Source organism: Oratosquilla oratoria, chromosome 5 (genome assembly GCF_046742065.1).
Source record: "Oratosquilla oratoria isolate Oo_2021 chromosome 5, ASM4674206v1, whole genome shotgun sequence".
In the NCBI taxonomy this organism is placed as follows: Eukaryota; Metazoa; Arthropoda; class Malacostraca; order Stomatopoda; family Squillidae; genus Oratosquilla; species Oratosquilla oratoria.
This window is the reverse complement of record NC_134781.1, coordinates 77,795,923-77,810,423: the sequence shown is the minus strand read 5'-3', so window position 1 is coordinate 77,810,423 and position 14,501 is coordinate 77,795,923. Positions and strand designations below refer to the sequence as shown.

The following is a 14,501-nucleotide window of genomic DNA, read 5'->3' as shown; positions in this document are numbered from 1 at the left end:
ACAACACTGCGCTTGTGGCAGGGTCAGAGGAGGGATTGAGGAAGCTGGTGGCAGAGTTTGGGAGAGTATGTGATAGAAGAAAGCTAAAGATAAATGTGGGTAAAAGTAAGGTGATGAGATGTACAAGGGGTGAAAGTGGCAGTAGACTGGAAGTGAACATTAAGGGAGAGTGACTGGAGGAAGTGGATAGTTTTAGATACTTGGGTGCAAGTGTAGCAGGAAAAGGTGGAGTGAAGGTGGAGGTAGAATGTAGATTGAGAGAAGCGAGTAAATGCCTTGGTGGTTTAAAGAGTGTAATGAGGAATAGACATTTGGGAATGGATGCGAAGAGGAGACTGTATGAAGGAGTGATTGTGCCAACAGCACTGTATGGGGCAGAAACGTGGAACATAAGAGAAGAAGAGAGAAGGAGTTTGAATGTGTTTGAGATGAGGTGTCTGAGAAGTATGGTGGGGGTTACTAGGCTAGATAGAGTGAGAAATGAGGAGGTGAGGAGGAGAACAGGGGTGAAAAAGGATTTGGGAGATAGGGTTGATGAAAGAATATTAGGATGGTTTGGACACATGGAAAGAATGAGTGAAGAAAGACTAGTAAAAGAGGTATGGAAGGCAGATGTGGAGGGAGTGAACATGAGGGGACGTCCTAGGATGAGGTGGATGGATGGGGTGAAGGGGGCTTTGGGGAAGAGGGGAATGTCTGTTGAGGAAGGAAGGGAGAGGACGGAAGACAGAGGTGAGTGGAGAATGGTTGTATATGGATGATGTTGTGACTGCATGAGGAGGAATGGGCGGGGAAGTGGGGGGTGGGGTAGTATGTGTGAGTAAATTTTGACGCAGCCCGAAGGGATTTCTCCCCGTCCTCGCCTTATATGCAAAGGGGGACGGAGAGGGGGGGTCGCCGATTAAATGAAGCGGCCTCGCTGTGGATGTACTGTGTCTTGCGACACTGCTTCTGACCCAGGGCGGTGGGCAGGGTGCAGGGATGACCCGTCATCCAGGAGGTGCTCAGATGAGAGGAAGGGTGGGAGGGGTGTGGAGTGTATTTAGAGATGAAATGGGTGGGAGTGTTTTTATGCCTTTCCCTTTTTGGCTACCTCCCTTGGAAGGGGGAAAAAGCCTTGGTATATGTATGTAACATCTTCCTATTTAATGCCTTTCATATTTGATGGCACTTTTCAGTTTATTTTGGCTTCTACTAATCTATATTCCTCAGTAGTGCACTTTTATTTATTTTTTTATTATTATTATTTTTTATATATATATATTTTTTCCATTAAAAATGTCATGAAATTTGTCATGTAAATGTTTGCAGGTTACATGGGAGAATGCGGTCTTCGTGGAGGTTATGCAGAGATTATTAACATCGACCCAGCTGTTCGTACTCATTACCTGAAGAGCATATCTGCCAAACTTTGCCCCACCACTCTAGGACAGGTAATTTTGAGGAACGAACTTACTACTACTACTACTATATATATATATTTTTTTTGTCAAGGGTATCACAGATTGAAACCTAAAACCCCATGGTTGTTCAATGATTTTAAGTACTTTAAACAGTAAAGCAGATTGTTTTATAAAAGGTCCTCATGACTTTTCCTGTAATTATTTACTGTGACATGTTCTTCATGGTGTTACTTTCATAGAGAAGAACTCAGTTGCAGTGAAATGTTGGTTCATGTTCAAGTTTGCGAGGTAAACAAGATAGCAGTACTGCATTCTAATTTTTTTTTTTTCTCTTTTTCTTACAGGCTGTAATGGAATGTGTCGTAAATCCACCCCATGAAGGAGAACCATCTTATGAACAGTTTACAAAAGAAAAGAAAGAAATTTTGTCTTCCTTAGCAGATAGAGCAAAGATGGTTGCAGATACCTTCAATTCTATTCCAGGCATGGAGTGCAATATTGTACAAGGAGCCATGTATGCCTTCCCTAGAGTAAGCACATGCTTGATGTTGTCTATTCAACCTGTACAGTTGGCTAACTTGTACCCCCTTTCCCACACCTCTCGATATTTCAGCCATTACCCACTGTGATGATAATGGTGGTGATTATGATGGTGATGATGATAGTGACAATGATTATGATCATGGTGGTGGTGACAGGTTGAACAAATATGTGAAAGGCAAGAGGCTTTAAGTGGAGAAATTTAAGTATTTGAGGTTGCATGTGGCAGTGAATGGAGGCATGGATATGGAAATGAATTATAGTGTAAAGGAAGAAGGTAAATGTCTGTGTTTAGAAAAATTGGAATATAGGTATTTTAAGGATGGAAGCAAAGAATGTATGAGTGGCCATAACCATATTATTATATGAAACAGAGACTTGGGGAAACAAGGGATGCAGAGAAGAAGAGACTGAATGTTTGAGATGAGGTATTTGAGAAATGATAAGTGTCACAAGAATGGAAAGAGGGTGAGAAATGGGGAGGTGAGACAGCATGGGCATGGCAAGGAAGCTGTCAGGGTAAATTAAGTACTGAGGTGGTTTGGGCATATAGAAAGAAGGGATGAAGAAAGACGAGGAAAGAGTATGTGGAAAGTCCCCCTTATAAAAGGGGTGGCCCAGCCAAGACATACAGCTACCCTTCACCCATCCCACACCCATTCACACTCATTTGTTGTCCCTTTTGTCTTAGCTCCTTGTCTACAAAAGGTCATCCCTGTCTCCCATCCACTAGTTGAATCAGAAGCAGTGTAGTAAGACAATACTTCCACAGGAGGGCCCAACAGCTGAATATAATTTACCTCCATTGTTTCATTACAGAGTGACCCTCACTCCTCATCTATTCCAACTTACTGAACAGACAAAAAGAAATCCCTCCGGGCTAAGTCAATATATCATCCATTTATAACCACACTCCACATACACCTATCTCATGCCCCCTCCCTTACCTGCTTGACAGACATTCCCTATATATCCAAGGTCTCTTCGCTCCGTATCCATCCCATTATCATTCTTCTGCAAATTCCTTCCTTCCCCCTCTGCCTTTGCTAGTTCTTCACTTGTTTTTTTCCATATGCCCAAACCATTGTAGTATTCTTTGATCAACCCTAACTGCCAGATCTCTTTCCTCCTTTCATTCTGCTTCTTCAAAGAATGTTCTCAATTATGCATAGCTTTTGCATAGTTGTAATAAAATATGGTATACATAGATCTAGCTCACCTGTGAAACACCCATGATTTGGTCTGTGTTTTCCTGTCTCACCATTGAGACACCCATAGTGTACGGGTTGAAATCCTTAAATCCTCTTCCTCCTCCACCTTCCACCATGATGTCATGAGAGCAAATAAGAAATTAGTAAATGTCTAAAGGATGTGAAGAAATACACTTTCCTTACCATATATCCATTTATATACCAAAAGGCTTCTTCCCCCTTATAAGGGAGATAGCCAACCAAGTCATGCACCCACCCACCCACCCATCCCATCTTCATCAAACACCCATTTGATTCAATTTTTAAAACAAGAACAAGAAAATTAGAAAATAACATTTAAAGAAATAGTACAACAGCAGGTAGAGGAGAATGCTAAAGAAACAGTAATTGAAGTAATTAAAGAAAAGGAAAATTGGGTAAGAGATACAGTGGATAAAAAAGTGTATTGTAGTTTATGGTATTAAAGAAAAACATAATGTATATACCAAAGAGAAAAAGAAGAGAAAGAAATTGCAAAGGAAATTCTAAAAGAGGTTCAAGAAGAGGGACAAGATATAGACAAAGATATTGAGGAGGTGCATAAAATGGGACAATACTCTAGAGAAAAACACTATTGGCCACTAAAGATCAAACTAAGGACTCAAATGACAGCTGAAGATAGTGAAAATTATAAAAATGTATGGATAAAAAGGAAATGAGTGATGAGGAAATAGAGAAAGAAAAAGCACTAAAAAAAAGAACAGGGAGTTAAAAGAATGTTTTTTTTTTAAGAGTACTGGACCTGAGGCTGAGAAAATAGTACATAAAAAAAGGAAACCAAAACCAAAAAAGAAAATTAAAAATAATATACATAGTATGGTTTCTGGCCTAAACGAATTAAACAACTATCTGTTAATAGAGACACCAGACATAATGGGAATTGTGGAGACAAAATTAAAAGGTCCACTACCACTACCATCAAATACTGTGGGACAAGGTCTATAACACCATTAGGCAAAAGAATAGAACGGGAAAACAGGGTGGAGGAGTTGTGTTTTTGACTAAGTTTTAAATGTGACAAAGATAACAGAAGGAAAAAAAATTATATGGAATTGATTATAATGAAAGTTGAAAACAGGCTTGGACTGATCGTGATCATTCCAAAATACTGGAAGACACAAAGAATGCATTGAGTTGCTGAAAGGAGGAGGAAACATAGTAATCCTGGGTAATTTTAACTTGAAGGAAATATGTTGGGAAGAAATGACAGTAAAGGTGGAGAGGAACTTTGGGGAAATATTCTACTGGATATAACCATTGAATACACATTGACTCAATGGGTGAAGGAAAATACCAGAGTATAGTAACAATGAAGAACCATTGAGACTAGACTTAGTATTCACTTCAGAGTCTGAAATCGTGGATAAAATGGAATAGACTCCACTTGGGAAGAGTGAGCACATACTAATAGAGTTTGAACTAAAAGAACAAATTGATGTGAGAAGAAATGAGAAACATAGAATAGGAAGACTAATGTACAACAAAATGGACTTTGAAAAACTTAGAAAAAAAAAATCAAAATGCTAACTGGGGAATTTTTTTAAATGAAGAAACAAAGATGGAAGAGAAATGGAACATATTAAAAGAAAAATACAAGGAGGGAACAGATAAATATGTACCAAAGAATGAATAGAAAAGGGTATACATAAAGTGTTGGTATAATAAAAAGTGTAGTGAAGCTAAAGATAGAAGAGACAAAGCATGGAAAAAATGGAAAAAAAGACAAAAAAAAAAAGACCAAATGGCAAATATACATCGAACTAAGAAACTAATATGTAAAAAAATGCATACATACATATGCCAAAGGCTTTTTCCCCCTTACAAGGGAGGTAGCCAAAAAACAAAGGCATAAAAACCATCCCCACCCATTCCATCCCTAATACACTCCACTCCCCTCCACCCTTCCTCTTATCTTGGCACCTCCTGGATGACTGATCATCCCTGCATCTCGCCCACTGCCCTGGGTCAGAAGCAGTGTCACAAGACACAGCACATCCACAGCAAGGCCACTTCATTAAATTGGCGACTCTCCTCTCTGTCCCCTCATACAGAAAAGGAGAAGACGGGGAGAAATCCCTTCGGGCTGTGTCAAATTTTTCTCACACATACTACCTCACCCCCCATCCATTCCACCTCATGCATCACAACATCATCCATATACAACCATTTTCCATTCACCCATCTTCTGTCCTCTCCCATCCTTCCTCAACAGACATTCCCGTCTTCCCCAAACCCCCTTTCACCCCATCCACCCATCTCATCCTAGGTTGCCCCTTCATGTTCACTTCCTCCACATCTGCCTTCCATACCTCTTTTACTAGTCTTTCTTCTCTCAATCTTTCCATGTGTCCAAACCATCCCAATACTCTTTCATCCACCCTATCTCCCAACTCCTTCACCACCCCCATTCTCCTCCTCACCTCCTTATTTCTCACTCTAGCCTAGTAACCCCCATCATACTTCTCAGACACCTCATCTCAAACACATTCAAACTCCTTCTCTCTTATGTTCCATGTTTCTGCCCCATACAGTGCTGTTGGCACAATCACTCCTTCATACAATCTCCTCTTAGCATCCATTCCCAAATGTCTATTTCTCATTACACTTTTTAATCCACCCGCCTGATACACAAATAAAACATGTTCAAGCCTTCTTCCCCTTAGTTTTTGAGGTTCTGTCTCTTGAAATTGCAGTCATTCGATAAAATGAAAAGCCTACTAGCAACATATACAGATCATGATTAGTGCACTTTCACATAAAATGGCGGAAAGGAAAATTTGCTTTATTGCTATGTTGCTATGTTTACCTTTGCTTTATTATGCTTTGTCTGACTTATGTTTTATTTGAAACAGTGGGGCAGACATCATTATGGTAGCATTATCTTCAAGGATGTTAAAAATCTTTTTCTCTATACAGATTGAATTGCCACCAAAAGCTGTAGAAGCTGCAAAAGAACAGGGAATGGCTCCTGATGTTTTCTATGCCTTTGACCTTTTGAACAGCACTGGAGTTTGCATTATTCCTGGATCTGGTTTTGGACAGAGGCCAAACACTTATCATTTCAGGTAAGCCATGATTATAAATATTGTAGACCCAGGGCAGTGGGCGAGATGCAGGGATGACCCGTCATCCAGGAGATGCCAAGATAAGAGGGTGGAGGGGAGTGGAGTATGTAGGGGGATGGAATGGCTGGGAGTGGTTTTTATGACTTTCTTTTTTGGCTACCTTATTTATAAGGGGGAGCGTTTGGTATATGTATGTAGATATTTTGACAGTATAAACAATGAACAGTATATTACAAATTTTCTCTCTCACTTGCAGGACTACAATTTTGCCACAGCCAGATAAATTGAAGGCCATGTTGGAAAAATTCCGTAACTTCCATACCCAGTTCCTTGAAAAGTACCAGTAAGGATTACCATTATGTCTGGGTTGGTGAGTAAGTGCGAGGTTGTGTTGTCGGAATTGTGAAGTAGCACTCTTTCATGCTGTGTTTTGTGTGCCCCTTCTTCTTGAATACTGCTCAATACTATTGAATATGTTGATGATAGCATAATAGTTTGAATCTCACAACAGATGTAGATATTTGTGGAAAAAAGTAATATAGAAATAGTAAGCTATATTCTAGAAAAATTATGATTGCACTAACACTATTCATACCTATTCCCTTCCCCAATCCTCACTTTCCACCACTCCTTTTGTTTGTTGTATTTTGAAGTGTGTTCACTTTGCTTTTGTTGTCACTTTTCGGCAAATTTCATACACTCGTCATTCATTAACCTCTTGGTGATCATAGCATACTTTGTATCATTTATGAAGACCTGATTTTATTCTACTAAGGGCAATCCTCACAGAAGTGGGTGTGCTGGGTAATTGGGAGCCCCTTTGGTATATTGTTGCTTTAAAATTCAATAGAATAAACAAACAGAAAAAATATACAAATTATGCTACCATGCTGAAAGGTAGTCTTCATTTGCAAACTTTTTCTTGTTACTCTTCCCCCTCCACACACGTACACACATTCCCTAATTTGAAATATTTTTTCATTCTTTCCCTTCCATTTTTTTTCCTCTTTTCACATTTGTGCATTGCCCCCAATTGTCTTCCCTAGATTCATTCAGCTAACTCTTCTGTTGTATGTCACTTCCTCACAAATCTCACAAAATGTACTGGCTCAATATAGTGTAGCATGTCCTCAAAACATTCAACACATTATGCACAGTCATTAGCCAGAAAAACCTGAAGTATGCCTGCATGCTGAAGGAGCTAAGGTAGGTAGAAGATGATTTTTTTTTCAGGAGTGATAAAGCTTTTCTAACTTTTGAAGATAGATTTTGCTAACTCCATGGGAAGTAATACTATGCATAGTCCACTGCAAATGGATTCAGTATTGGTCCTGTTGATCTGTTCTGGGAACCAGTTACCAGTCTTGGGTCTAAAGTCAAGGTGTTGATTGGTTGTAGTCCCACATTTGATCTGCTGAGCCTCTAAGCCACTTGGAGGCCATTTTTCTGTTCAACGTCCCACATTACAACACACTCACACTCCTCCATGTGATGATATGGTTTAATGTCACACACTCCCCCCTATCAGGAGGCTAGGACAGTGCCCCTCACAGAGGGCTTTGTAGTGTGAAATTTAATGAACCATGCCCTTGGTCCAACTTCACTGGTGGTAGGATTCGAACCACCTTCACCTTGACCTTCGCCGCAAGTAACGATGCCCTAACCGCTCAGCCAGCGAGCTTCCTCCTCCATGTGCATTATAAAAAACAACCCCAGCAGTATTCTACTTAAAACATCTACAATAACCTACTCTAGCACCCACCAGTACATCCCACACAAAAACATATACACCTATTCCTCACAAAGCAAATCCTCCTTATCAGTCTACCAAAGTATACTTCACCAAACTTCCCCAGAGATCAGCCCAATGGACAAATCGCTCTCAAAAGAGGCGAGAGTAGCAATAGTGCTCATTCAGCTCTTCACTCTGCACTGAAATGGTACAAACCAAGAATTGCTCAAGATACAGCCAGTATTTTACTTACAGTAGTGTCTAGTAGTTATAGTAGTGTTCATTATAGTAGTAATCAAGATGTGAAAAGGAATAGGTAAAGCTGATAGAGAAGATCTCATGGTCTGAGACAAGAGTTGTGAGCTTGTGGAAACAAGTAGAAAATAACACATATCTAAAGGTGTTGGGAAATGCAGCTTTCCATACAGATGCATGAACTCCAGAAATAGCTTAAAATTTAGTATTGATCAGGCTGAATCCATAGTTTCAGAGCTAGGTATGATAGTTGGAGAAGAGGAGACAGGATCTCGTAAGTATAACTCCTTCCCTATATATTACATATCAAAAGCCCTTTTCCCCCGTGAGGGTGACTAAGTACACAGAAAACAGATCACCTAAAACTACACTGTTCTTCACTCTTACAACCCCAAACAACACCGAATCTCATCTCTGCCTTGTGGACTGAATTGGTGTCCATAGCAATCTCTCTGGGAGCTGTTGATAGCTGTAAGAAAGAACAGAGGCAACAGATTGACTGAATACTTCAGGGACTGGTGGCACTCCTTGTAGACCGGTCACACAGCATTTTGTTATGATTAGAGATGTTTAGTTATGATGCTTGAACTTTATTTGATGAAGAATGCTGATCATTTAACTCTTACTCTCCCTCCTTTCTGCTGTTCCCCTCAAATTTTTCTTTTACCTCTTCTGTGACTTTATCTTGTTAGTGTGATACTGTCCCCAAGGATAGAAATGCTGAACATTGGTGAAGAAAAGTAGTACACTGTCAGTGGTTTACGTTTGTCGGACATTTTCTCTTTTACCTAAAATATTCAATTATCCGACCCCCTCCCCATGGTCAATAACTATTTTAATCTGATGGATCATGGATTGAGGTTAAGCATTATATGTATCAATGATAGGTACCTGCACGTGATGATCCTATGAGATTAATATTAGAGAGAATAGTCTCCCTGTCACCTCTTCAAAATCCATCAGCACCCTCCCCTCTACCACAAAAAGTAACATGCGTGACATACTGTAGGTTATCACATGTTGGGAGGTGTGTAATGATTGATGTAAGGATATAGCTAAGACCCCTGAAAGAAATATTTGAAAGACGTTTCTACAGTAGAACTTTTTGCCCAGTTACAGGGTAGCAGTTCATCAGTTCTGACCCATTCTCACATCCTGCTTAACCTCTTTCATATGATAATGTCTGCTTAGGTGTCATGAGGCATGAGTGGGTATACAAGGATACCAGCATTGGTGTCCTGATTATATTTATTTTGTAGTTGTAGTTTAGTTACCCCCGAATTCTGTGAACTGGCTTGATTATGATTATGTTTATCATTACTCAGAGTGAAAGAGAATTAGTAAATCAGCAGTAACTTTATATTTTGTAATGCAAGTATTGTGATCCATCATTAAATCATCTTACATCAGGCATCCGATGCTGTGTGCAAGAATTTGATGCATATTGAGGAGGTTAATGTCATTTACATAATTATTGATTGCCTGAGTTAGGTTATGTGTGTGGTCTAATTGTTTCATATTCCCACCGTTTTTATTACAACCCCTAACATATTTGTATTGTACACATCTTTCATTTCACCATTATTTGTTTTCCCATTTTTTGTCTTCCTCGTCTTTCCTTTTCCCATATTTCTCCACTCTAACCTTGTGATTGTGCTGAAGCATGAAAGGCTACTAATTCAAGGGGGGAAATTATAATTTTAGATGAAAGGGGAATGGAAAGTATGAAGGGCCAAGCACATGAATTGAAGCCACATCAAAAATTAATTGTTAAATATGACGTTTGATCACACAATATTTGGTGAGCATTTTGTTTACATGTGATCCAGTTTGTATTACATTATTGATAGAAAAGGGAGCTAGTAGATAGGGCTGGTGAAAGATTTTTGGGATGGTTTGGGCACATGGAAAAAGTTAGTGAGGAAATATTTGCAAAAAAAGTATGGAAAGCAGAGGTGAATAGAGTGAAGTTGAGAAGAAGACTGAAAGCAAGATGGAAGGATGGGGTGAAAGGGATTTTGAGCAAGACGGGAATGTCTTTTGAGGAGGGAAGGGCAGGGGATAGATATTTCTGTTTCTAGTAACTAATGTAACCTATTGTGCTCACCTAGTCTGCTTTCAGCACTTTTCGTATAGCATTACATGTCTTTGGCATAATGCATCCCAGAGCTTGTGGAGAAATGCATACTGAAAACTTCAGGTTTTCATACACTCCACCCATTGCCAGGAAGCAGGGTGTAGCTGTCACCCAATCATGAGGTGATATGGCCTTGTATATGCATGTGTCTCGCTTCTTAATAAAAGGACTTACTAGAGACAATAGTGTCAAATGAATTTGTTCATCCATCCTGAGATAATTGAACCAATTTTCAGGCTGTAGTCACAACTCCTCCAGTAAATTGATATGTGACAGTCCATCCCTTTTCAGCAGCCACTCTTTGGTCCATACTTTCCTCTCTCTCTCCTCTTCTTGGTCTTCTTGGCACAGGATAGGTGTGAGTGGAGAATGGTTGTGTATAGATGATAACTTGTTGCAGCCTGAGGGGATTTCTCCTTGTCTTTTATATATATGTATAAGGAGATTAGGAGGGAGGCTCATTGTGTAAATGAAGCCACTGCCTCTGCTGCAGATGTGCTGTCTTGCTGTGTTGCATCTGGCAGGGAACAGGGATGACCCTTCATGCATGAGGATCTCAAATGAGATGGAAACAAATAGGTTTAGGAATAGGTTGGGCTGGATGCATTGGCTGGCTACCTCCATTATAAGGGGGAAGAGACCTTTGGTACATAGATAGAGTAGGAACTAACACCTTTGTACGCTAGTAACAAGTTCTTCTGAAAACCCTTAGAATGTTATTCAATATAACATTGAGTGTGACCTAAATTTACTTGTATTTTAGAGTAAAGATAATAACCCTTTTAAATGTTATCATTGCTGAGGTACTTTGTAACCTTGTATGTAGTAAACCTGTCAGTTGGGATAGAGCTGCAAAAAATTTAAATGCCACCCTACCATCCATTTTTAGCAGAGAAACTGTTGCTGGCAATTAGTGAATTGTTTTTCTTTGAACAAATCAAGTTAATATAAGAATTATTTTCCTTGGCTAAAGATTTTTGTAACAATAACTGGGTGGAAGTGTTATAAGATGTGTATTTGTAGATGAATGCAAAGACAATATTGTATTCAGTAATTATACCCATATTGATGTATGGGGCAGAGGATATATACACCATAAGGTGGGACCAATAATGGTACCTGCATGTGGTGTTCCTGTATGATGGACAGCAAAGCTGCCTATTTTGAAAATCCATCAAACCCCTCACCGCAATCAGGTGGTGCAACTGACACTTGCTGGGCCCAAAAATCTCTCAACTATAATTGTATTTCTTGCATTTTGTCACACATGGAGGGCTGGGATCTGGCAGTTGCTACTCTCCCTTTGCCTGTTTCAGCTGGCGACATATGAGAAAAAAAAAAGAAAAAAAAAAGAGAGAGAGAGAGAAATAAAATGTAAGATTAGGGAGGCATAGAGGAGAACAGATGTAACATGGAGTAGGAGTTTGACAAAATTTTGAAAAGAATAAAATTTTGGGGGGGAGGAAGTGAAGAGAATGAGTGGGTGGGTTGAGTCAGGTAGTGAGGAAAAGGTAACAGATGCAGATGGAGAAATGTTTAAGGAAATGAAGGCAGTAAAGGGAAGATGGGTAGAGTATTTTAGAGGGCTGTTGAATATATGGAGGAGGGATTGATTGTGGTAGTGGGAGGCCTAAAGAAAAGGACAAATGTAAGAAAAGATGAGTAACATTGATCTTTGAAAATGATTAGAGCTGGAAAGGCACCTGGGTTGATGGGTATCATTCAGAATGTCTAAAGAAGGGAAGTACAGTTATATTGGATTGGTTAGTAAGGTTGTTAAGTTTGTGTCTAAGGGAGGAGAGAGTGCCAGAGACTGGAGGAGTGCTTGTATAGTTCTGCTTTACGAAGGAAAAGGAGACAAATGCAAATATAATAGTGTTAGAGAGATCAGTTTGTTGAACTTTATTATTTTGAAAGCCATATGGAAGGCTTTTAATTAAGAGTATAAAGGAAAGAGAAGAAAGATTAGTAAAAGAAGTGTGAAGGCAGAGGTGGATGGAGTGAACAGGAGGGGGTGACCGAGGATGAGATGGATGGATGGGGTAAAAGAGACATTAAAAAAGAGGGGATGTCTGTTGAGGAAGGAAAACAGAAGACAGAAGATAGGGGTGAGTGGAGAATGGTTGTGTATCGATGATGCTATGATGTATGGAAGGGAGTGGGTGGGGGATGGGGGTGGTTAGGAAGTGATTATGTGTGAATTATATTTTGATGCAGGGGACAGAGAATGGGGGTCACCAATTAAATGAGGCGGCCTTGCTGTGGATGTCCTCTGTTTTGCATTGCTTCTGACCAAGGGTAATGGGTGAGATGCAGGGATGACCCGTCATCCAGGAGGAGCTAAGATGAGAGGGAGGAAAGGGTGGTGGATGGGAGTGAAATGGGTGGGAGTAGATACATGCATTTGACTTGGCTACCTCCTTTATAAGGTGGAAAAAAGCTCTCGGTATATAGATAGATAGGGTCACATGTACAGTAAACCCTTGATGTAACGGATCTCGATATATCGGATATCTGATATAACGGACAAAAAATCTGACTGGACAACTCGCTATAACAGATCTTCATGCGTTATAGTGAGGGATCCTCAGTTATAATGGATCTTTGGATATAACAACAGACCCCTGTCCCTATATTGTCTGTTATATCAAGGGTATACTGCAATTTCTAATCCTACTAATTTCTAATACCAGACAAACTTCAGAATATAATGGATCTGTCCGTTATTTCCATTGGATATAACGGATCTTCGGATGTAACGACAGACCCCTGCCCCTATATCATCCGTTATATCGAGGGTTTACTGTATCAGGGAATGGAGGAGTGCTGGGGAGGTAAACTGTAGATTGAGGGAAGCAAGAAGTGTCTTGTGGGGGATGGAAAAGTATCATGAAAAATAGGAATGTGGGAATGGAAACAAAGAAGATTTTCATAAAAGGGTAATTGCATCTATGACATTATATGGGACAGAGACTTGGAATTTAAAAGAGCCAGAAAGGAGAAGTTTAAATGTGTTTGAGATGAAGTGTCCGATAAGTATGGTTGGGGCTACAAGATTGTATAGAATGAGATATAGGTGAGGAGGAGAGCAGGGTCTGATTGCAGATAGGGCTGATGATGGTTTGGGCTCAAAGAAAGAACGAGTGAGGAAAGACCAGCAAAAACAGTGGAAAATAGATGTGGATGGATGGGGTGAAAGCAGCTTTGAGCAAGAGGGAAAGGAGAGGTCGGTGGATAGGTGTAAGTGGAGAATGATTGTGTATGTATGATATGTTTATGTAGCTCAAAGGAATTTCTCCTAGTCTTCTCTATTATTGCACAAGGGGACAAGGAGGGAGGGTTGCTGTGTAAATGAAGCAGCCCTGCAGTGGATGTGCTGTGCCTTGCTGCATTTCTTCTGACCCAGGGAGTGGGCAGGAGACAGGGATGACCCTTCATCCATGAGGAGCTAAGATAAAAGGGGAAACAAATGGGGTGATGGATGGGAGTGGATGCACATTTTGATTGGCTACCTCCTTTATAAGAGTCCCCTAGTGTGTGTGTGTGTGTATATATATATATACAGATATATATATATATACACATACATTTACATATATATATATATATACATACATACATACATATATACATACATACATACATACATACATACATACATACATACATACATATAACAAAGGCTTTTTTTCCCCCTTATAAGGGAGGTAGCCAAAAAACAAAGGCATAAAAACCACTTCCACCCATTCCATCCCTAACATACTCCACTCCCTTCCACCCTCTTCCCTCCCTCTTATCTTGGCACCTCCTGGATGACGGGTCATCCCTGCATCTCGCCCACTGCCCTGGGTCAGAAGCAGTGTTGCAAGACATAGCACATCCACAGCAAGGCTGCTTCATTAAATCAACGACCCCCCCTCTCCATACCCTCATGCAGAAAAGGAGAAGACGGAGAGAAATCCCTTTGGGCTGCGTCAATTTATTTCTCACACATATTTCCTCCCTAGTATGTAGATAGATTAAATGAAATTAGAAGTAATGACCCGTCATCCAGGAGGTGCTAAGATAAGAGGGAGGGTGAAGGGGAGTGGAGTGTATTTAGGGATGGAATGGGTGGGA

General features: G+C 40.1%; 1 protein-coding gene across 2 annotated transcripts in view; it reads left to right on the top strand.

Moving 5' to 3' along the window:
* Positions 1–14,501, top strand: part of LOC143025582 (alanine aminotransferase 1) — an 89,034-nt gene that overhangs the window by 73,579 nt on the left and 954 nt on the right. Inside the window, exons 7-10 of one of the 2 annotated variants that reach the window (XM_076185475.1) lie at positions 1,312–1,433; positions 1,748–1,933; positions 6,110–6,258; positions 6,515–6,601. In XM_076185475.1, coding sequence (XP_076041590.1) covers positions 1,312–1,433; positions 1,748–1,933; positions 6,110–6,258; positions 6,515–6,601 — 544 coding nt within the window. Of the gene's footprint in view, positions 1–1,311; positions 1,434–1,747; positions 1,934–6,109; positions 6,259–6,514; positions 6,629–14,501 lie in introns of both variants that reach the window. The other variant, XM_076185476.1, reaches the window with a different exon arrangement.